Source organism: Phocoena sinus, chromosome 17, assembly GCF_008692025.1.
Source record: "Phocoena sinus isolate mPhoSin1 chromosome 17, mPhoSin1.pri, whole genome shotgun sequence".
Classification (NCBI taxonomy): domain Eukaryota; kingdom Metazoa; phylum Chordata; class Mammalia; order Artiodactyla; family Phocoenidae; genus Phocoena; species Phocoena sinus.
In genome coordinates, this window is record NC_045779.1 from 43,656,419 (window position 1) to 43,680,751 (window position 24,333).

Sequence of the window (24,333 nt, forward strand, 5' to 3'; positions counted from 1 at the left end):
AAAATGGGTAACACTATATTAACATAAACTTACAGTTCAGAAGTCATAACATCATATGAAAAAATATTTTGTGGTAAGCACCGCACCACAAGGTTTCATCAAGTCAATGTCATGAATGACATATTCTACTGTTATGATCTTTCTTTCATACTAATATAAAAATATTAAAAAATAAATGAGAGAAATTATAAAGTAGAATGTAATAATCATCTCCAAATTCTAGCTTCCAAGAAAAACCACTACATTTTCATGAACATCCATCCAAACTTCTCAGTAGACAAATGCTTAGATATAATCTATAACTTGAATATTGATATTTTATTACCTAAATTTCATATAAATGGAATCACAGTATACAAGCTCTTTTAAAATCTGCTTTTTCATGAAAAATATCATGAAAACATTTCTCTGTGAATAAATAAAGAACAGGAATATAAGGGCAGGGTCTTTGTATCATTTACCAAGTATGCCTACTGCAGAACACAGAGTATATACTGAAATATTTGTTGGATGATGGAATGCATAAATTACATCATCATTTTCACTGGATGAATGGTCTTTTTTAAAACTTTAATTTTATTTTTGGCTGTGTTGGGTCTTCATTGCTGCACACGGGCTTTCTCTAGTTGCAGCAAGCGGGGGTTACTCTTCCTTGCTGTGTGCGGGCTTCTCATTGCAGTGTCTTCTCTTATTGCGGAGCACAGGCTCTAGGCATGCGAGCTTCAGTAGTTGTGGCACGTGGGCTCAGTAGTTGTGGCACATGGGCTTAGTTGCTCCGTGGCATGTGGGATCTTCCCGGACCAGGGCTTGAACCCGTGTTCCCTGCATTGGCAGGCAGATCCTTAAGCACTGTGCCACCAGAGAAGCCCTGAATGGTCTCATACACTCAAATATTTGTTGAATGATTAAAGAATAAACTACATTATCAGTTCAACAGGTGAATAATATTCTAGTAAAGGAATGTACCATAGATGATTTAACCAATACCTGCTATTAGAAATTTAAGTCATTTAAAATTTTTACTATTATAAACAATGCTGTATACAAACATCTTTCTGCACTTTTAAAATTCTCTCCTTTAGAATAAATGTCTAGAAGTCTATCTGCCGGATTAAAAAGAACGAACATTTTAAATAAAAGTTGTCAAATTGCCCTTCAGAAACAAAGCACCATTTTACACTTTCTCCAATAATGCATGAATTTGCAGGCCTCTTCCTCATACCCTCAACCAACACTGGATATTTTCTTCTTTGCCAGTCTACATGTCTTTGGTTACTACCCTTTTAATGCCTTTTTTTTCTTTTTGCGGTACGCGGGCCTCTCTCTGTTGTGGCCTCTCCCGTTGCGGAGCACAGGCTCCAGACGCGCAGGTTCAGTGGCCATGGCTCACGGGCCTAGCCGCTCCACGGCATGTGGGATCTTCCCGGACCGGGGCACGAACCCGTGTCCCCTGCATCGGCAGGCGGACTCTCAACCACTGCGCCACCAAGGAAGCCCCCTTTTAATGCTTTTAATCATTTGTATTTCTTTTGAGAATTGCCTGTTGATGCCCTTTGCCCTATTTTTTTGTTAAGAGTATTTATGATTTATTTTTATAACATATCATACATTTTGTTTTCCCAATTTGTATTTTAACCTTGTTTTTTGCCATTTAAAATTTTAAAAATTTTACTGATCCTTTGTTAATGAATTTGCCACTGTTCATTTTAAGTATCTGATATTAAACTACATGAAAGTTTTCCATGAGATTGATTCTCCTGTCATAACTTTCTTCAGATTACCTAGTTTCATTTGATTCCTTTATAAGAATGAGAGATGAAGGATATAATTGATATTAGTATTTTTATTATAAAGAAGGCCAATTACTGCTATAATATTAAAAAGATAATAACATTTACTTTATGACATGTATTATTCTTCACATACTATATTTAATTCTACCCTGTGATGTAATTTCTATTTCCATTTTCCTGAAAAAAAAAAAATGAGGTTTTTGGAAGTGAACTGGTTTCCCTGAGATATTAGAACTGATCGATGATAAGGCTAGGATTCAAAACCAGGCAGTCTGACTCTAGAAATTGCACTCCTAACCACTATTCTATGTTATCTCAGATCAAATGATACCTTACAATTGTACAGTGGAATACCTTACATGTTCTTCTATTCATATTTCAATGAATCCCTCTCAAATCATATGAGATTAATATCATCACCACTAGCTGATAGATGAATTTGAGGTTAAGAGGGTTATGAGTCATGCCCATGGTTACCTAGGGAAATCCAATATTTTTCATAGTAAGTGATTTTTTTCAGAGGATACATTTTCACGTTACAAAAAAAATTATGAGTTTCCCATATTCACGTTTTCCAACATTTCCTCATACGTCTTCATTGACAATAAAATCCTGGAACAAATGTCGACTCTACTGGTCTTCCTTAGCTTACACTTTCTGTGTTAAAATAAATGCATGTGCAAAATTTGTAGTTACTAATAAGTGATGGCAATATGTTTATTGTGTAAAATAAGAATATTCAGAAGTAGAATTCCTATGTTTTCTTTAGGATTATTCACCCTACAAAACGAATGTCAACATTTGTACCTAACCCTGTTAGCAGTTACCAGTTGACAGATATGGACAGATCAGAAGATCACTTAAGGATATTTGCATTTCCATAACTGAAGTATAATATGGACGATATAAAGATACATCCTGAATTTTCTGAAAAAGCAGCAATTTCAGATTTTCTCTACCCTCATCACACTGTATATTTCAACTTTTGTTTCAGACAATATGTTTATCATATATCTAAGCAAACTGAAAATACTTGCGATGACATTTAGAGAGCTGTGAAGTTCTTCCTAAGTGTTTAGGATACAGTAAGAGATCTTTATATCTCTTTATATCCTTTATATCCTTTATATAGATCTTTATATCCTCCTTACTTCTATATCCTTTATTCAATAAGTATATATTTAGAATCATTTGTTAAAATCCTACTATTTAAGACTAACTCAAATTTACCTTTTCTTTGAGATCCTTTACCTTTCCCCCACAAATAATTAATTCCTCATTTTCTGGGATTTCAGTTTTTGTTTATATTCTTTTAAGTGTATGTGTGTATCTATCTATCCTTACACTATATGTAAATTATATTCATATCCCTAGCATATGTAGTAGGGATCAATATGAATAGATGATCAATAAAACTCTATGTAGTACATGATCAGTAAAAGTCTGGTGAAAGAAGCAGGAAAAGGATTAGGAGGGGAAGCTCTTTTGAGAGACTATTTAGGCCACATTAGTAGAAAATGCAGCAGACTCACGTGAGACTCATCTGATTGGTGGAGTTATTCATGTGCCACAGGTGGAATCAGAAAAGAGCTCCAAGCATACATGTTAGACAACATTCTATTTTTTTCTCCCTACATCAACCCTTCAAATATATTTCCTTCCTGAGCCTACCAACTTAGGATCACATTCAAGCAGCTCAGTCAGACATGGACTTGCCTCAAGGGATGGAGAAGGTAAATGAGAGGATTTTTATTTAGTGAACTCTGTTTTTTGTCAGATTACATAGATTGGGCCAGATGCATAGTTGGTTTGAGGGGGAAATCAGCTTTTGTATTATTTGATCTATCATTTATCACCTAAACCACTGGAAGGGAAATAACTGCAGAAATTGTTAAAATAAATAATCCAAAAATAATTATATTTAAGTTTAGTAACATTTCATTTCCATACATGGGATATATATGTGTATATATTTGCTCCATGGTTAAAGAACTCACAATACATCTACAAAAATATGTGAAGCCACACTGAAGAACTGATTCAGTAGAAGCAAGATTTTGCAGACACCTCTTCCTATTTTCTCACTCTTATGTCTTCCCTGATTCTCATTCCCTGAGGGTAGTGGAAATACCCTCAACCTCCAGATGATAGAATACATCAACCAAAGATAAGCTTCTGAAAATATAATGTTTTGTAGCATCATTCACATAAAAATGTTATTATATACTAAATACTTACAAAAACATTTATAACACTCACATAAGATATGAATAACAATTACCACCAAAGCTTAAGAAATGCAATATCACCAGTACCTCTGCTCCCCTTTGTGTCACTCTCCAATCCCATCATCTATCTCCACCCAACCCATGAAGGTACCCGCTATACTGAATTTTTACGTTTATCATTCCTTTTTCTTATTTATAGTTTCCCACATTTGTACTGATTAGTTTTATATGAATTTTAACTTTATATAAGCAGAATTGACTGGTTCTATTCATTTGCAAATTTTCCACTCAACATTATACTCCTGCTATACATCTATGTTTATTATTGTGGTTAGTTTATTTGTTTTCCATCACAGCACAGTATCCTACTACATGAATTTGTTTTTCCAGTCTCCTGTTAACAGACATTTGAATAGCTTCTGATTTTTTGCTATAGAATGCCATGGGTGCTATAAACCATGTGCATGTCTCCTGATATTTGTGTCCATAAATTATTCAAGGAGATTTGATAAGTTGAAGGCTAAGTGCATCTTTTAATTTACTGGATAAAGTCAAATTGTTTTCTAAAGTGACTATCAATGTACACTCCCATCCATAGTGTATAAGAGTTCTGATTGCTCCCTATTATTGGTGGTTGAGGAAAATAGAAGACATTTCAAAATGAGCAGAAAATGGCAGGTGATATGCATATAAAACCATTACAAGAATAAAACAGAAAATGAGAACTCCAATATTTTAGCTGATGACACTACTGTCCAAGAAATCTAATCATGAATCAGAGGAAAACTCTAACATAGGAGTCCAAAGTGGATAAAATATCCCTACACAAACATTTTCATATATGAAATACTCCAAATCATAAATGCAGAAACTCAGGAACACCAAATAGCCAAAGCAATCTTTTTTTTTTACTTTATTTATTTTAAATATATTTATTCTTTTTGGCTGAGTTGGGTCTTTGTTGCTGCACGCAAGCTTTCTCTAACTGCAGTGAGCGGTGGCTACTCTTTGTTGCGGTGCATGGGTTTCTCATTGCAGTGGCTTCTCTTGTTCCGGAGCACAGGCTCTAGGCGTGTGGGCTTTCAGTAGTTGTGGCTCGTGGGCTTCAGTAGTTGTGGCTTGTGGGCTGTAGAGTGCAGGCTCAGTAGTTGTGGCACACAGGCTTAGCTGCTCCGCAGCATGTGGGATCTTCCCGGACCAGAGCTCAAACCCGTGTCCCCTGCATTGGCAGGCGGATTCTTAACCACTGCACTACCAGGGAGGTCCCCAAAGCAATCTTGAGAAAGAAAAATGGAGCTGGAGGAGCCAGGCTCCCTGACTTCAGGCTATACTACAAAGCTGCAGTAATCAAGACAGTATGGTACTGGCACAAAAACAGAAATACAGATCAATGGAACAGGATAGAAAGCCCAGAGATAAACCCACGCACATATGGTCACCTTATCTTTGATAAAGGAGGCAAGAATATACAATGGAGAAAAGACAGCCTCTTCAATAAGTGGTGCTGGGAAAAGTGGACAGCTACATGTAAAAGAATGAAATTAGAACACTCCCTAACTCAAAATGGATTGAAGACCTAAATGTAAGGCCAGACACTATCAAACTCTTAGAGGAAAACATAGGCAGGACACTCTGTGACATAAATCACAGCAAGATCCTTTTTGAGCCACCTCTTAGAGAAATGGAAATAAAAACAAACATAAACAAATGGGACCTAATGAAACTTAAAAGCTTTTGCACAGCAAAGGAAAGCATAAACAGGATGAAAAGACAACCCTCAGAATGGGAGAAAATATTTGCAAATGAAGCAACTGACAAAGGATTAATCTCCAAAATTTACAAGCAGCTCATGCAGCTCAATATCAAAAAAACCAAACAACCCAATCCATAAATGGGCAGAAGACCCAAACAGACATTTCTCCAAAGAAGATAATACAGATTGCCAACAAACACATGAAAGGATGTTCAATATCACTAATCATTAGAGAAATGCAAATCAAAACTACAATGAGGTATCACCTCACACCAGTCAGAATGGCCATCATCAAAAAATCTACAAACAATAAATGCTGGAGAGGGTGTGGAGAAAAGGGAACCCTCTTGCACTGTTGGTGGGAATGTAAATTGATACAACCACTATGGAGAACAATATCGAGGTTCCTTAAAAAACTACAAATATAACTACCATACAATCCAGCAATCCCAGTACTGGGCATATACCCTGAGAAAACCATAATTCAAAAAGAGTCATGTTCCACAATGTTCACTGCAGCTCTATTTACAATAGCCAGGAAATGGAAGCAACCTAAGTGTCCATCGACAGATGAATGGGTAAAGAAGATGTGGCACATATATACAATGGAATATTAGCCATTAAAAAGAAATGAAATTGAGTTATTTGTAGTGAGGTGGATGGACCTAGAGTCTGTCATACAGAGTGAAGTAAGTCAGAAAGAGAAAAACAAATAACACATGCTAACACATATATATGGAATCTAATAAAAACAAAAAAGGGTTCTGAAGGACCTAGGGGCAGGACAGGAATAAAGATGCAGAAGTAGAGAATGGACTTGAGGACACTGGGAGGGGAAAGGGTAAGCTGGGGTGAAGTAAGAGAGTGGCATTGACATATAAACACTACCAAATGTAAAAGAGATAGCTAGTGGGAAGCAGCCACATAGCACAGGGAGATCAGCTCTGTGTTTTGTGACCACCTAGAGGGGTGGGATAGGGAGGGTGGGAGGGAGATGCAAGAGGGAGGAGATATGGGGATATATGTTTATGTATAGCTGTTTCATTTTGTTATAAAGCAGAAACTAACACACCACTGTAAAGCAATTATACGCCAATAAAGATGTTAAAAAAAAAGAAACTCAGAACAGAAACAGATAAAAAAATTTTAAAAGCCAGTGTGAAATGACAGTTACTGAACTTAAAAAAAGACTGAAAAAAATAAAAATCTCTCAGAAATGAAGCTATAAGGTATCCAAGGGTTCATGAATATCGATCATAAAGAAAGTGTATATATACACATATATACACACACATATATAATATGAATATAAATTCCCCTCTTCCAAAGTTGGCAAAAGATATAAACATACAGACTCAAGAACTTGAGTAATGTTCAAACAGAATCAACCCAAAGAAATCTACACAAGACACATCATAATCAAAATTCTGAAAACTAAAGACAAAGAAAAGAATTTTGAAAGCAGTAAGTGAGAAACAGTACCTTACTTACAGGGAAAAAAGAAAGAAGAAAATAATAAATCTTGGAACATCAAAAAGGAAGAAAAATAGCAAGAGCAAAAGTAAGGGTAAATACAGTAGACTTTTCACCTTGAGTTTCCTGATTTATGTTTGATGGTTGAAGCAAAAATTATACAATTGTCTGATGTGGTTCTCAATATATGTTGAGAAATAGTTAGGATAATTATAAACAGGTGAGGGGAAAGAGACTTAAAGGGAGGTAGTTTCTAGACTCAATCTGGTAAAATGTCAACACCAATAGACTGCGATAAGTTACGCATGTATAATGTGATATCTAAAGCAACCACTGAAACATCCAAACAGAGATACAGCAAAATGAAATTCTAAGAAATGTTCAAGTAAATCCACAGGAATGCGAGACAAAGGAAATAGAACAAAAGAAACAGGGAACAAATAAAACAAAAAATAAAATGGCAGAGTTAAGAACTAACATATCAATAATGACATTAAAGATACACAGACTAAATACACCAATTAAAAAACAGAAATTCGTAGACTAATACCAAACACCACCACGACACAACTATATGCTATTTACAGGAAACTTAATTAAAATATAATGATATAGGCAGTAAAGGAATGGAAAAATATACCATGTGAAAATCAAGATAGCAAGATGGTTCTGTAGCTTTGCAGAAGTTTGGCAGTTCCTCAAAAGGAGCCAACAATTCAACTTCTAGGTCCCAAGAAAAATAAAAACATGTCTATACATAAGGTTGTACAGAATGTTCATAGCAGCATTATTAATAATAGCCAAAAAGTACATTAACTGATGAATGGATAAGCAAACTGTAGTACAGCCATATAGTACAATATTAGTCGGCCGTAAGAAGAATAAAGTAGTGAAACATGCTACATAATGGATGAACCTTGAAAATATCATGCTAAGTGAAAGAAGCCAGCCATAAAAGGCCACATGCTGTATGATTTAATTTACATGAAATGTCCAGATATAGAAAGTAGATTAGTGGCTTCCAGAGGCTGAGAGGGAAGGAGTAAAGGGGAGTGACTGCTAATGGGTACAGTTTCTTTTGGAGGTGATGAAAATGTTCTAAAATTAAGTAGTAGTGATGGTTGCACAACTCCGTAAATATACTAAAACCACAAAATTGTATATTTTAACAGTGTGAATTTTATGGTATGTGAATTAAATTTCAGTAAAGCTATTATTAAATAAAAGCACGCAAATAAAAGAAGAAGAAGAAGGAGGAGGAGAAGAAGAAGGCAAGAGTGACTACATTAGCATTTTATTGTAATAGCTCAAAATAGAAACCAACTCAAATGTCCTCTAATGAGTGAATGGTTAAAATGTGGTACAATGTACCACAGAGCACTACTCAGCAGTTACAGAGGACGAACTACGGATATACACAACAACGTGGATGGATCTCAAGGGTATTTATGTAGAGTGAAAACTGCCAGTCTCAAAGAGTCACATATTGTATGATTCTATTTATATAACATTCTCAAAACGACAAAATTTTATAAATGGGGAACAGATCCATGGCTAACAGACATTATAATGGGTAATTGGATGGATATGACTTATAGTCACGAGGGATATCTTTGTGGTGCATCTTGAATATCGTGTTGGTTACTTGAATCTACACATGTGACAAAATGGCATAGAACTATACACACACCTTGTATCAATATCAATTTCCTGATTTTACTATTGTATATAGTTAATGTAAGGTGTAGCCACTGGGGGAAACTGGGTGATGGGTACATGGGACTTCTCTACTATCTTTGCAACTTCCTGTGAATGTTAATTATTTCAAAATAAAAATTTTTCTAAAAAATAATTTGGAATTTTAAATTTAAAAATATTATAGCAATAGCATTATTTTGAACATGAAATACTTTGGTATAAATTTCACAAAATATACTCAAGACCTGTCATTGAAAATGACAAATCATCGATGAGAGAAATGAAAGAATAACTAAACAGAGATAAACTGTGTTCATGGAGCAGAAGACACAGTATTGTTACGACGTCAATTCTCAAACTGACCTATATGTTCATTACAATACAATCCTGATCAAAATATCTGAATAGTTAACATGTGAAAAGTTGTTCCACCTTACTAATAATTAGGTGAACGTAAATAAAGGCATCAGCATGATGACATACTACTTGTCATCAACAGACTGACAAAAATTTCAAAGTCTGAACAAACCAAATGGGGAGAAGTAGGAATATAGATTGACACACGCTCATACTCTCTTACTCAGCCATTCCAAAAACATTTTTATACATGTGAATATGAAGACGTTTACAGGAATGTTGTCTGCAGTGCTGTTTGTAATGGTAAAAATTGAAAAAACTCCAACTATAAAGAAATAGTTAGGGACTTCCCTGGTGGTGCCGTGGTTAAGAATCCGCCTGCCAATGCCGGGGACACGGGTTCGATCCCTGGTCCGGTAAGATCCCACATGCCGCGGAGCAACTAAATCTGTGCACCACAACTACTGAGCCAGCGCTCTAGAGCCCGCGAGCCACAACTACTGAAGCCCTCACACCTAGATCCCGTGCTAGGCAACAAGAGAAGCCACTGCAATGAGAAACCCACGCACCGCAACGAAGAGCAGCCCCCACTCACCACTACTAGAGAAAGGCCGTGTGCAGCAATGAAGATCCAACGCAGCCAAAACTTAAAAAAAAAAAAAGTTAAATAAAAATAGTATATTTATTCATATGATGGAAATGCAGCAATTAAACTGAATAAATGAGATCTAAGTAGAGCAGTGTGGGTAGAATTAAAAGACAAAATTGAATTTTAAATGCAAGATGTAGAAAGCACAATATGTGCTATGGAATGAATTGTGTCTCCTCAAATTCATATGTTGATGCCCTAACTTCCACTGTGTCTGTATCATGAGATAGGGTCTTTAAGAGGTACCTAAGGTTAAATGAGGTCATAAGGGTAGGGTCCTAATCCAAAGAAACTGTGGCTTTATAAGAAGAGGAAGAGAGAGAGAACTCTTTTTCTCCCCAACTTGTGAGGACACAACAAGAAGGTGGCCATTTTCAAGCCAGGAGGAGAGGTCTCACCAAGAATCGTATTAGCTGGCACCTTGATCTGGGACTTCTAGTCTCCAGAACTATGAGGAAATTAATTTCTGTTGTTTAAGCCATCCAGTCTCCGATATTTTGCTATGGTAGCCTGAGAAGACTAATAAAATATGGTACCATTACGTAAGTTAAAATACACACAAAACAGTCCTCTGGATTGTTTATGACTCCATACACCATATAAAACACTATCTTAAAGAGGAGCTGGGAGAACATACCGCAAACTTAATGGTTGCTCTTGGAGATGGGGAGGGTAATAGAACTCAGGGCTGGAGTTAAGAGAGTTTACTGTTCTGCAGTATTTCACTTCTTAAGGAAAAAATGAAAAGCAAATGAGGAAAATGTTAACAGTGTTTATTTTGACCTGCGCAAATATGGGTGTTATAATTATATTACTTTTATATCTTTAGATTTTTTTTTTTTTGAGGTACGCGGGCCTCTCTCACTGTTGTGGCCTCTCCAGTTGCGGAGCACAGGCTCCGGATGCGCAGGCTCAGCGGCCATGGCTCACGGGCCCAGCCGCTCCGCGGCACGTAGGATCCTCCCGGACCGCGGCACGAACCCGTGTCCCCTGCATCGGCAGGCGGACTCTCAACCACTGCGCCACCAGGGAAGCCCCTAGATTATCTTTTAAATTTCTTTTAAAAAACCCAATAGGGATAAACTTACAAATAAGATGAAATATATTACTTGTTATTCCTTTTCAAGTCAAGGAAAATAGGTAAATATAAAGATAGAGGAACTGATAAATGAATGGTCAGACTAAAAGACAAATAGGCAGGCTGGACAGTTTATGACTTACATTTGTAAATTTCAAAGTCATATATCATTCTCTAATTTTAATATTGAAAATGCTGCCCCCAGTACATAATATTTTTTCATTCATTCCCATATTTATTTAGTAAACAATAATTTATAATTAAGCATGTGCTGGATAGTGGTAGAACTGTTTAATAAGACAGATGGTATCTTTGAGGATCTCAGTCCAGTGAGAAAGAAAGACAAATGCAAAAATTTATTCACAAGACAATATAAAGTGTTCTCCAAGAGAGGTACATAGAAGAGATGACATTTGAGATAAATTTTTTAAAATTCAAAAACAAGTCTGAAACCTCTGACTGAAGGCTTTAAAAACCACTAAAATCTGTATTCTATAACTTCTCTGTATTTTTGCTCAGCCCAAATTCTTCTACACATATCACATAGCTTTTAAAAGTCTGATTGAACCCAAAATGATTCTTGTCTCACCTTTGCAAATTTTTCGTCTTCCGTGACTACCCATTTTTTTTTCTGCTTACTGTATTCTTGTCTTCTCTCCAAAACACTCATAATTTTTTTATCAGTTAAATTCTTCCTAAACTCACAAAACTGAGGCCAAAATTTAAACAGAACTCCAAAAATTGTCATCTGTATATAAAACAAAGTATGTCTCAGATTACAGTTTTATACAAATGTACCAATTTAAACTCTAATTCACCATAATAATGGATTAACTATTCTATTCTTTAATATACAGCATGTTTCCTCCAACTTATTGTCTCCAGACATCTTGGTATAGTTTAGTTCAGCACATGCTTATCATCAATGTTATTTTACTACCAATGAGAAGTCTTTCTTTTAAGAAAAACATACTCTTAAATACAGTTAAAAGTCACTTTATGCTTTATGTTTCCCTATCCAGTTGATTGTATTAATAAAGAATCCATTAGGTCTTTTTAAATAAGACATTTATGTTTTCTTTGAAAACATATACGAGTTGATCTGCCACACACTCTGCTGTTTTATGCAAGTATTCCAAATATTCAGTTCATCAAGGGGAACTCCTCTCCAGTCCCCTTTCCCTTCTTTTAGAGAAAGAAAATACCATTTTGCCTCTGGAAAAGCTCTTAAACAAAGCTGCAGATCTAAGAATAAATCTTGAGTAACTTTTAAATGATACAATCTCTCTTTTATGTGAGAGCAAGAAAAGTAACATTTAAAAAGCAGAGTGGTATCCTGCACAAATGCTTTCTTAGGACACTCTACATTAAGTGATTAATTGTGATATTTATAGAGATAAGAATTGTTGCTCAAATTCCCATGCCAAGTTTTTCCATTAGTTCCAGAGGCATACTTTACTTCCTAGAAGGTAGGACTTGCCACATCAGATCAAGTCCAAGGTTTTGTTGCTGGGAATGGCCTATACCTAATGCCCTGGAGAAAAATGAACTAACCCATTAGGCTCTAAGCCAACTCTTCAGGCAGAAAGTGGAATTTTTAAAAAGTAAATGCTGCAGTGACCAACAGCGTCCTGAATTGATATATTTCACGACTCCTTGTTTCTGTACATGAGTATCATTAGTAAAACTATTCACTCCCTTTACAATACTATCTTGTCATTAAATTCTATAGCCTCTTGGGATTGTGAACACAAAAGCTAAACATACTTTATTTGATGAAGTGCAGGCTTTTAAAAAATTTTCATTTACATTTATCTGCCATACATTTAATTAAGTAATCCCCTTCTCCAATGTTAAATGATCATGGTACTTTTCATATGCACTTTTTAAACTTAAATACTCCTCCACCTCTACTTACCAACTATATTGACCCTACTTCTCAGTTACCCCTCCAAAACCTGAGTCATTCCCAGCTCTCAAATATATTTATTTTCATTTAGAAGGCTTTCCAGTAAAAGTCACCCTATTAGGACACAATTTTTCAAGGTAGACATAAAATTGCTCTATTTCTAAAAGTTGCAATTAAGGTTAATAACATACATGTTATTCATGAAAATTGTCCTGTACCTCCAAAACCTTAAAAGATAACCAAACTGTGGATAAGTAAATGTTTTAATAAATATAGAGCTACTTTGCTCACTGCCAGCAGATGGGCAATGCTCTAGTATGAGTGAGAAGGGCCAGTGAAAATATGGCTGGGTGATGAAAACTTTCAAGCTATTAGGAATGCAGATGGGGGACAGGCAGATGCTATACTGCAGCGGTCCCCAACCCCCGGGCCATGGACAGGACCGCACAGCAGGAGGTGAGTGGCGGGTGAGCCAGCAAAGCTTCATCTGTATTTACAGCCGCTCCCCATCATTCACAGTACTGCTTGAGCTCCGCCTACTGTCAGATCAGCTGCGGCATTAGATTCTCAAAGGAGCGTGACCCTTACTGTGAACTGCGCATGTGAGGGATCTAGGTTGCGCGCTGCTTGTGAGAATCTAATGCCTGATGATCTGAAGTGGAGCTGAGGCGGTGATGCTAGAGCTCAGGAGTGACTGCAAATACAGATTATCATTAGCAGAGAGGTTTGACTGCACAGAGACCATAATAAATCAATTGCTTGCAGACTCATATCGAAACCCTATCAGTGAGTGGCAAGTGAAAACAAGCTCAGGGCTCCCACTGATTCTGCATTATAGTGACTTGTATAATTATTTCATTATATACTACAATGTAATAGTAATACAAATAAAGTGCACAATAAATGTCATGTGCTTGAATCATCCCCAAACCATCCACCCACGTCCCCGCCCCCGGTCCGTGGAAAAACTGCCTTCCACGAAACCGGTCCCTGGTGCCAAAAAGGTTGGGGACCACTGCTATAGTGAAAACAATACTAAAACAGGCAATTTTTACATTTATTATTCAGCCCTTTCGCTCAACTTTGCTCTCATGTCCAATTTGATCTATTCCTGTCATGATCCATCTATTCTCACATCACTCATTCATATGTTCAAAAATGTTACTGAGTGTCACGCACCCAGGCCACAAAGGCAAATAAGAAACATTCCCTACGCTCAAAGACCTTACAGTCCGATGGGAAAGTGAAGCATGAGAATAGCCATTTTCAATTCTGTGTGATAAGTGTTCTGACAGGGACAAATACAAGATACAATAGAAGCATAAGAGAGAGAAGATGATACTGTAAAAAGCTCTGGAAGCAAGAAAGTAAGCCCTCTTTATGGAAGTACAAATATTTCAGTAAGACTGGGAGACAGATGGCAGGGAGTGGGAAGACATGTGGCTAGAGAAATATGTAGTAAGGAGCTTGGTCTTCATTCTGAAGACAATGGGGAGTAATTGAAATTGAAAGCAGAGAAGTGACATGATCAAATATACATTTTGAAAAGATGGATCTGTCTGCAGTGAGTTAAATGGTTTTGAGAGAGCCTAGAGGCAGGGAATTCTGGTAATCAATGTGAGACATTGCAGATGTGAACTGAGGTAGCGGTATGGAGTTGGAGAAAAGTAGATAGAATAACAGATAAGAAGGAGACAAACGGATACATATTAGTGACTGAACATCTCCAAAGGTAAGGAATGAAGGATAGGGAAGACATGAAGAAGGCAACCAGATCTCTGGCTTGCGTACCTGGGTAGGAGATATGCCATTCTCTGAGCTTCCTTACAGAACACAGAAACAATAGATTTGGTGAGGTGAGGCCCCTAAATATTCTCTTGTTTTCTGATACTCCAAAGTCCATATTTAAGATATGTCTAGGACTTTGTTTTGGGAAATCAGGTAGGAGGCCTAAACTAGAGGACTCCAATAAAGTTCACTGGCTGCAATCCCTGGACAGTGCAGTGGAACCAACCTATGTAAGCAGCTCCAGACATTCACCATCAGACTTGAGGCTAGACGGTCTCCCGGCTATCAGGAGACCTAGGCTAGGCTAAGTGATCTTTTCATTAACAGATGCTACAATTCTGACACCATGTTTTTTCTATTTCTCTCTAGCACATCCTCAATCATTCTTCTTTATTTTTGCCTATTCAATGCATAATTGGATTGTGAGTCTACTTTCAGTTCCTTTTAGGACTTAGAACACAGCTGGCTTGCAAATGAATATTAAGGAATAATGGTCTTTTTCCATGCTCAAAGGCAATCATACCCTAAATCTCTGTTTCATATCACTTAAATTGTGACATGGCCTTCCCTATTACCCCTATTATTATGTATTTTTCTTAATCATTTTTCAGGAACATCACTAAAAGGCTTTTCAAAATGCAAATAAATTATGTTCAGCAAATCACTGTTTTCTATTATTTATCCTAAAAAGAAGTAACTTGAGTAGGTTAACAGCCATGATTTTCCTTTCATGAGCTTGTGTACTTTATGTTGGTTGGGTACTTAAATCTCCTCTCACTTATTTTATGAGCTATGTGAATATTCCAACCTTTAAAAATACACAAATCTTGGGACACACATTTTACACATTTTTGTGGTAGCAGACATTTTAAAAGGAAATATGAATGGTGGGAAAGGAAGGAGGAATTAGCTGTAGTTTTATAAGTTAGAAATAAAATGATAACCATGCAAAGTCGAAGTACAGAATTTAAATAATTGTATTTGCTGTATACTATCATGAACGAAATAGTAAGTTACTAGTTTTTATGTTCTGTGGCATATGCAATATTTTTAAAATTAAATAGAATAACCCAGGATTAGGAGGATTAGAGCCTTGCCAAATATGAATAATGCAAAAACTTTTAAAGAATATCTAGATTGTTTATCTATTTTAAAGTATGCTTACTACATGCCCTGATTTCTTACCTGTGCCTCTCTAAATACATATGGTCCCAACTCCTTCCTGTGTTCAACAATCTTTTGGGCTTGCTCTAATGGAATGTCAATTTGTAAAGCTGGTGGAATACTGGAATTAATAAAGCAGTTGATAATAGTCATGATCTTCTTGTGGATGAGGGATTCACTACAATGAGAATGGCACAAGTCCTAAACAAGGAGGAAAGATAGAACAATATATGATTAATGCATTAATAGAATACTTTATAGAATGTGTCAATATGTCTGTCAGTAAATATATATATATTTTAACTTCAGGTCAAGAGGTTACTAGGACATGTCAAGACTATCTTAAAAGATCATAATAGCTTTTATTTCACTTGGATTTGAAAAACCTAAGAAATTTTTTCTTTATTGTTCCTACCCTGTGTCTTCATATCTATGTGTTTCTCATTGATAGCATCTATCTCCATGTTTTTCCCATCCATTCTGTCAATCTCTGCCTTTTAAAGGAACCTAAGACTTTGATGCACATACCTTACGTAAATACGGGTTTCATTTAATCCTGATTGTTTCTTCTCCTGGCAAAGGAGCAGCTTGAGTGTCTACTTTGACTCATTTAACAAATTCATATTAAGTTCCTGCTACATGCCAGCTGAGCCCCAAGACACAGCACCTGTCCTTTAAAGCCTCAATATCTACTGGCATCATAAAGATCAGATCAGAAATTAATGAAAAAGAAATGAAGGAAACAATAGCAAAGATCAATAAAACTAAAAGCTGGTTCTTTGAGAAGATAAACAAAATTGATAAACCATTAGCCAGACTCATCGAGTAAAAAAGGCAGAAGACTCAAATCAATAGAATTAGAAATGAAAAAGGAGAGGTAACAACTGACACTGCAGAAATACAAAGGATCATAAGAGATTGCTACAAGCAACTCTATGTCAATAAAATAGACAACCTGGAAGAAATGGAAAAATTCTTATAAAAGCACAACCTTCCGAGACTGAGCCAGGAAGAAATAGAAAATATAAACAGACCAATCACAAGTAATGAAATTGAAACTGTGATTAAAAAACTTCCAAAAAACAAAAGCCCAGGACCAGATGGCTTCACAGGTGAATTCTATCAAACATTTAGAGAAAAGCTAACACCTATCCTTCTCAAACTCTTCCAAAATATAGCAGAGGGAGGAACACTCCCAAACTCATTCTGGGGGGCCCCTATCACCCTGATACCAAAACTAGACAAAAGATGTCACAAAAAAAGAAAACTACAGGCCAATATCACTGATGAACATAGATGCAAAAATCCTCAATAAAATACCAGCAAACAGAATCCAACAGCACATTAAAAGTATCATACACCATGATCAAGTGGGGTTTATTCCAGGAATGCAAGGATTCTTCAATATACACAAATCAATCACAGTGATACACCATATTAACAAACTAAAGGATAAAACCCATAGGACAATCTCAATAGATGCAGAAAAAGGTTTTGACAAAATTCAACACCCATTTATGATAAAAACTCTCCAGAAAGTAGGTGTAGAGGGAACTTACCTCAACATAATAAAGGCCATATATGACAAACCCATAGCCAACATTTTTCTCAATGGTGAAAAACTGAAACCATTTCCTCTAAGATCAGGAAAAGACAAGGTTACCCATTCTCCCTGCTATTATTCAACACAGTTTTGGAAGTTTTAGCTACAGCAATCAGAGAAGAAAAAGAAATAAAAGGAATCCAAATCAGAAAAGAAGTAAAGCTGTCAGTGTTTGCAGATGACATGATACTATACATAGAGAATCCTAAAGATGCTACCAGAAAACTACTAGAGCTAATCAATGAATTTGGTAAAGTAGCAGGATACAAAATTAATGCACAGAAATCTCTTGCATTCCTATACACTAATGATGAAAAACCTGAAAGAGAAATTAAGGAAACACTCCCCATTACCATTACAACAAAAAGAATAAAATAGCTGGAATAAACCTACTTAAGGAGACAAAAGACCTGTACGCAGAAAACTATAAGACACTGATGAAAGAAATTAAAGATGATACAAACAGATGGAGAGATATATACCATGTTCTCGGATTAGAAGAATCAACATTGTGAAAACGACTACACTACCCAAAACAATCTACAGATTTCATGAAATCCCTATCAAACTACCAATGGCATTTTTCACAGAACTAGAACCAAAAATTTCACAATTTGTATGGAAACACAAAAGACCCCAAATAGCCAAAGCAATCTTGAGAAAGAAACACGGAGCTGGAACAGTCAGGCTCCCTGACTTCAGACTTTACTACAAAGCTACAGTAATCAAGACACTATGGTACTGGCACAAAAACAGAAATATAGATCAATGGAACAGGTTAGAAAGCCCAGAGATAAACCCACACACATATGGTCACCTTATCTTTGATGAAGGAAGCAAGAATATACAATGGAGAAAAGACAGCTTCTTCAATAAAGTGGTACTGGGAAAACTGGACAGCTACATGTAAAAGAATGGTATTAGAACACTCCCTTACACCATACACAAAATTAAACTCAAAATGGATTAAAGACCTAAATGTAAGGTCAGACACTATAAACTCTTAGAGGAAAACATAGGCAGAACACTCTATGACATAAATCACAGCAAGATCCTTTTTGACCCACCTCCTAGAGAAATGGAAAGAAAAACAAAAATAAACAAATGGGACCTAATGAAACTTCAAAGCTTTTGCACAGCAAAGGAAACCATAAACAAGACGAAAAGACAACCCTCAGAATGGGAGAAAATATTTGCAAATGAAGCAACTGACAAAGGATTAATCTCCAAAATATGTAAACAGCTCAGGCAGCTCAATATCAAAAAAACCAACAACTCAATCCAAAAATGGGCAGAAGATCTAAACAGACATTTCTCCAAAGAAGATATACAGATTGCCAACAAACACATGACAGGATGTTCAACATCACTAATCATTAGAGAAATGCAAATCAAAACTACAATGAGGTATCACCTCACATCAGGCAGAATGACCATCATCAAAAAAATCTACAAACAATAAATGCTGGAGAGGGTGTGGAGAAAAGGGAACCCTCTTGCACTGTTGGTGGGAATGTAAATTGATACAGCCACTATGGAGAACAGTATCGAGGTCCCTTAAAAAAACTAAAAATATAACTAACATAAGACCCAGCAATACCACTACTGGGCATATACCCTGAGAAAACCATAATTCAAAAAGAGTCATGTACCACAATGTTCATTGCAGCTCTATTTACAATAGCCAGGTCATGGAAGCAACCTAAGTGTCCATTGACAGATGAATGGATAAAGAAGATGTGGCACATATATACAATGGAATATTACTCAGCCATAAAAAGAAATGAAATTGATTTACATGTAGTGAGGTGGATGGACCTAGAGTCTGTCATACAGAGTGAAGTAAGTCAGAAAGAGAAAAACAAATCGTATGCTAACGTATATATATGGAATCGAAAAAAAAGTGGTTCTGAGGAACTTAGGGGCAGGACAGGAATAAAGACGCCGACGTAGAGAATGGACTTGAGGATGTGGGGAGGGGGAAGAGTAAGCTGGGATGAAGTGAGAGAGTAGCAATGACGTATATACACGACCAAATGTAAAATAGATAGCTAGTGGGAAGAAGCTGCATTGCACAGCGAGATCAGCTCAGTGTTTTGTGACCACCTAGAGGGGTGGGATAGGGAGGGTGGGAGGGAGACTCAAGAGGGAGGGCATATGGGGATATATGTATACATCTAGCTGATTCACTTTGTTATACAGCAGAAAGTAACACACCATTTTAAAGAAATCATACTCCAATAAAGATGTTCAAAAAAAATTTCTACTGGAAGAGAAGCATGAAAAACGTTTTTCCAATCTGAGATAGTTAATAAGTGGTAATGATAAAGGTATACACAGGGCCCTAGGAGAGCACTGAGAATAGGCACCCTACTCAACTTACTGGTGGATGCAAAAGCTTTTTCTACCATAACTGCTTCTACAGCAAGGTGATTTAGGCTCAAAAAGGCTAGCAACAGAAGCGGGAATGCTGGTGGTTACAGGTGTATTATTATGCATCTCTTAGGATCTATATTTTTTCAGATAACCTATTATATTTTCATCTTTATAGCTAAAGAATTTAAAAATAGTAATTGTACATTAAAAAGACCCAGTTTTATGTCACAGATGTAAGGCTATCACTTTTTAAAATAAAGAGGTAGCTTAGCTTGAATTATGACAGTTTTAATCAAAGACATTGTTCTCTAAATCACTAGAAAGCACACAAATCTGGAAACTTGTAATTCTAGGCCAGAAATAAGCCAACATTTATTAAGTAGTTACTGTATGACAGGCATTGTAATAACTATATTACGGACAGTATTAAAGAAAGAAAATTTCTAGAGCTTGCCATATAAAACTTTACATATATAAATTTGGCATAAGTTATATGTGAAAAATCTTGATATAAATGTTACACTGAGATAACAGTTAGCATTTTTTACTCAATTTAGTATTCCCTCTGAAAATGCCTATTTATAACACATATGTTTGGTATGTTACCAAAAATTAAATTTTTTGCCATTACTAGGGAAATGATCATATATTTGGTGAGCCTGGCTTATCATTATGGAATATAAGGATTATGAAATAAAAACAAATTTGTGAAATTATACGGTTTTAATTTTAAGAGTACAGAGATAGAATTTAGATAGAATCAGGATTGGTATTTTTTCTAGTTGTTCTGCCCTACTATACCTTTAGCGAGTTCACTTTTACCTATCATTAAGGCCTATGTGTTAAGCACACAGTTGACCGTTGAACGACGTGGGGGTTAGGGGCACCAACCCTGCCTAGCAGTTGGAAATCCACGTATAACTTTACAGTTGGCCATCTGCTTCTGTGGTTCCACATCCTTGGATTCAACCAACAGTGGATTGTGAGGTACTGTAGTCTGAATTTATTGAAAAAAATTCAGATATAAGCGGACCTTGCAGTTCAAACCTGTGTTGTTCAAGGTTCAACTGTACTGTCCTCTAGTAAACTTTCTGTGTCTACCTCAGTCCAGGAGATGGCCATCTTAGGTAATTCCATTTTACCCTGTGCTTCTCCCACCACTAATCACACTCTTATAATCACTTTGCCTGTCACTTGTCTGTCCCTCCCCTAACACTGTAAGCCCTGACAGAAAAGACTGTTTTGATCACAGTTGTATCCTCAGGATTTAGCCTGGACCTTGACAGGTGCTGAAAAAGTATTTCTTGGATGTATATTTCCTTCAGGTCTTTTCTCTATGGGGACAGACACACACACACACACACACTTTATATTAAATCATACTGCTTTCTAGTAGCTAGGTTTTAAAAAAATCAATAAGATGAATACCTTTTTTCATTGATTAATCTCCTATAGCATAATTTTTAATGGCTGCAGAGTATTCTACTGTATAGATGTATCATAATTAAAATAACCAATGTCCTGTTGTTGTACATCAGGGTTCTTTCCAATTTTTCACAATTCAGAATAAAGTTTGATTAAGATCACTGTAGCCATCTCTTTACATATTACTACAATCATCACTGGGAGGGAGCATAACTTAGTGATTAAGGGCACAAGCTTTAGCAATAGAATGTCTTGGTTCAAATTCCAGCTCTACTACTTAATTAGCTGTATGATGTCAGAAGTTTCTTAACTTCTCTGTGCCTTAGCTTCTTCATCTGTAAAATGGTGAGAATTAACAGCTTTGACCTAGGATTCTTATAAAGAATAAAGTCGTTATTACATGAAAAGCATTAAGGTAATATCTGACAGATGTAAACAATTAATATGAGTAAGCCATATAAAAGTGAGCACAGTAGGGGCTTCCCTGGTGGTGCAGTGGTTGAGAGTCCGCCTGCCGATGCAGGGGACACGGGTTCGTGCCCCGGTCCGGGAAGATCCCACATGCCGTGGAGCAGCTAGGCCTGTGAGCCATGGCCACTGAGCCTGCGCGTCTGGAGCCTGTGCTACGCAATGGGAAAGGCCACAACAGTGAGAGGCCCGCGTACCGCAAAAAAATAAAAAAATAAAAGTGAGCACAGTAAGACTTGCTAGGTGGAATGCTTTCCCCCTGGCAAACTTCTTCAAGACCCATTTCAAGTATCATCACTTCTTATTTATTTATTTTTAATTAATTAATTAATTTATTTATTTTTGGCTGTTTGGGTCTTCGTTGCTGCGCATGGGCTTTCTCTAGTTGCAGCGAGCAGGGGCTAATCTTTGTTGCAGTGCGCGGGCTTCTCACTGTGGTGGCTTCTCTTGTTGCAGAGCATGGGCTCTAGGCACATGGGCTTTAGTAGTTGTGGCACATGGGCTCAGCAGTTGAGGCTCACGGGCTCTAGAGCGCAGGCTCAGTAGTTGTGGTGCACAGGCTTAGTTGTTCTGCGGCACGTGGGATCTTCCGGGACCAGGGCTCGGGCCCGTTTCCCCTGCATTGGCAGGCGGATTCTTAACCACTGCGCCACCAGGAAAGTCCCACTTCTTTTTTTAAAAACTTTTGTTGGAGTATAGCTGATTTACAATGTTGTGTTAGTTTCTGCTGTACAGCGAAGTGAATCAGTTATGCATATATACATAACCACTCTTTTTCAGATTCTTTTCCCATATAGGTCATTACACAGTATTGAGTAGAGTTCCCTATAAGTATCGTCACTTCTGTTGAGACCTCTCTGAGCTACCACCCTCCCTGAATCATTTTCCCCTCTGTGTCCAAATTATAACTAGTTAGAACAGGGATCATAATCAATGTTATTTCATGATATTTTGTTTTCATGGATGATTCCCTCCTCAAAGGAGGGCAGTGTATTTTATCCATTTTTTTATTCCTACAATCTAGCATAATAGTTGGCACATTAGTGATTTAGTAAATGCTTACTGAATAAACAAATTCACCCTTGAAGCATGATTTTTAAAAGCTACCTAGTATTATATGTCCTCCGTTCTATACCACAGAAAAGATATTTAAATGAAGACCAAGGGCAGCCTTGAAGGAGAAACAGTCACAAAGTTAAGGGCTGACTATGTATGAGTCTATGTTTTCTTAAATGCTTATTTTGCACAGTTTATCTCATTACCTCTTATCCTAGCAGGGTTGGACTTACTCATGTTCATTTTAGCTTAAAGACTGTTCTGCTCACTCATAATAATTTCCTGTTATGGAAAACAGACTCTACCTCCTTTTTAATTTTCAAAACAATTATCTTAGTATTACTTATCTTGTGATAGATTTAAAAAAAACTTATCTCAAAATACTTTTTTTTTTTCCTGAGGAAATTTCTATGTTGACAAAGGTACAAAAACTGGTGATAACAGAAAAGGGTAGAAAACAGTTTCATGGAATGCTGGAGAAAGTCTGGAAGTAAGATTGTATTGAGCAACTATTAACTATATAGAATAAATATGCTGCAGAGTATTAGTACTGTATAATATTATACATACGTAGATTATAGGCCAATTGAAAGCATTATCCTCTTAAATTTCAGCTTTAGTTTTACTCCCTACTTTTATAATGGGATTAAATAGGCTGCTTGCAAGGAAATGAGCCTGCTAACCCTGGGAGCAAGGATGCCTACTCTTAGGTATTTCTAGACAACGTTCCTGTATTCAAGTCTAGATTACATAACCTAGGAAGTCCTTTCCTCCTCCTCAATGCACAGATTCTATATGATTCCATCAAACACTTAAACCTGACAATAAAATGCTTTTGCACCTAATAACTTGTTCTTTCACTTATTTATTTTAAGAATTTGGCCATTCTAATAGTAAAGCCTCTCTCATCTCTGTTGGTTTATTTATCTGTAATCCACTATCTTTTATTACTATTGCTGCAAATATGGTTAGGAGGAATTCTTGTAAACAGGTCTTGGTTAAAGTACTGAATATGAATATCTTCAGCAAAAATGTGTACAGTACATTTATAGATAAGCAATATGCAAAAATATAGTTAAAACTTTTCAGGAAGAGTCTCATTAGATCATAATATACGTGAAACCTTGAAAAACCTAATACTATCATTTCAGGGCTAACTCTTACTTTTCACTGTATAATAATAAATGTATCTAACACAGAACAATAGATACCTCAATATTTACACATTGGTATAAAAACATCGAAGTTGGGATATCTTATACAAATCTTGTCCAAAAAGTTAGGAAACTGATATGTTGATGCATCTCCTCCTTAAAAAGAGGTGGTTTTCTCCAGCTTCGAATACAATACCTTATACTTTTGTACTTCTTGCCAAAAGAGCACCCCATTTTCCAATAAATCTCCTTTTAGAGCCACAAACCGTTGAAACTCTCTTGCGGTAATTGGATTCAATAATGCTTTACGGAAAGCAATGATTTCACAAGATGACGATATCCACTTACTCTCCACAGGCTG

General features: G+C 36.4%; 1 protein-coding gene across 1 annotated transcript in view; it reads right to left on the minus strand.

The window, feature by feature from the left end:
* The window catches only part of RGS22 (regulator of G protein signaling 22), a 172,243-nt gene that overhangs the window by 21,538 nt on the left and 126,372 nt on the right, over nt 1-24,333 (minus strand). Inside the window, exons 21-23 of the mRNA XM_032609571.1 lie at nt 24,169-24,330; nt 15,912-16,091; nt 11,619-11,777 (exon numbers count right to left, since the gene is read on the minus strand). Coding sequence (XP_032465462.1) covers nt 11,619-11,777; nt 15,912-16,091; nt 24,169-24,330 — 501 coding nt within the window. The remainder of the gene's footprint in view (nt 1-11,618; nt 11,778-15,911; nt 16,092-24,168; nt 24,331-24,333) is intronic.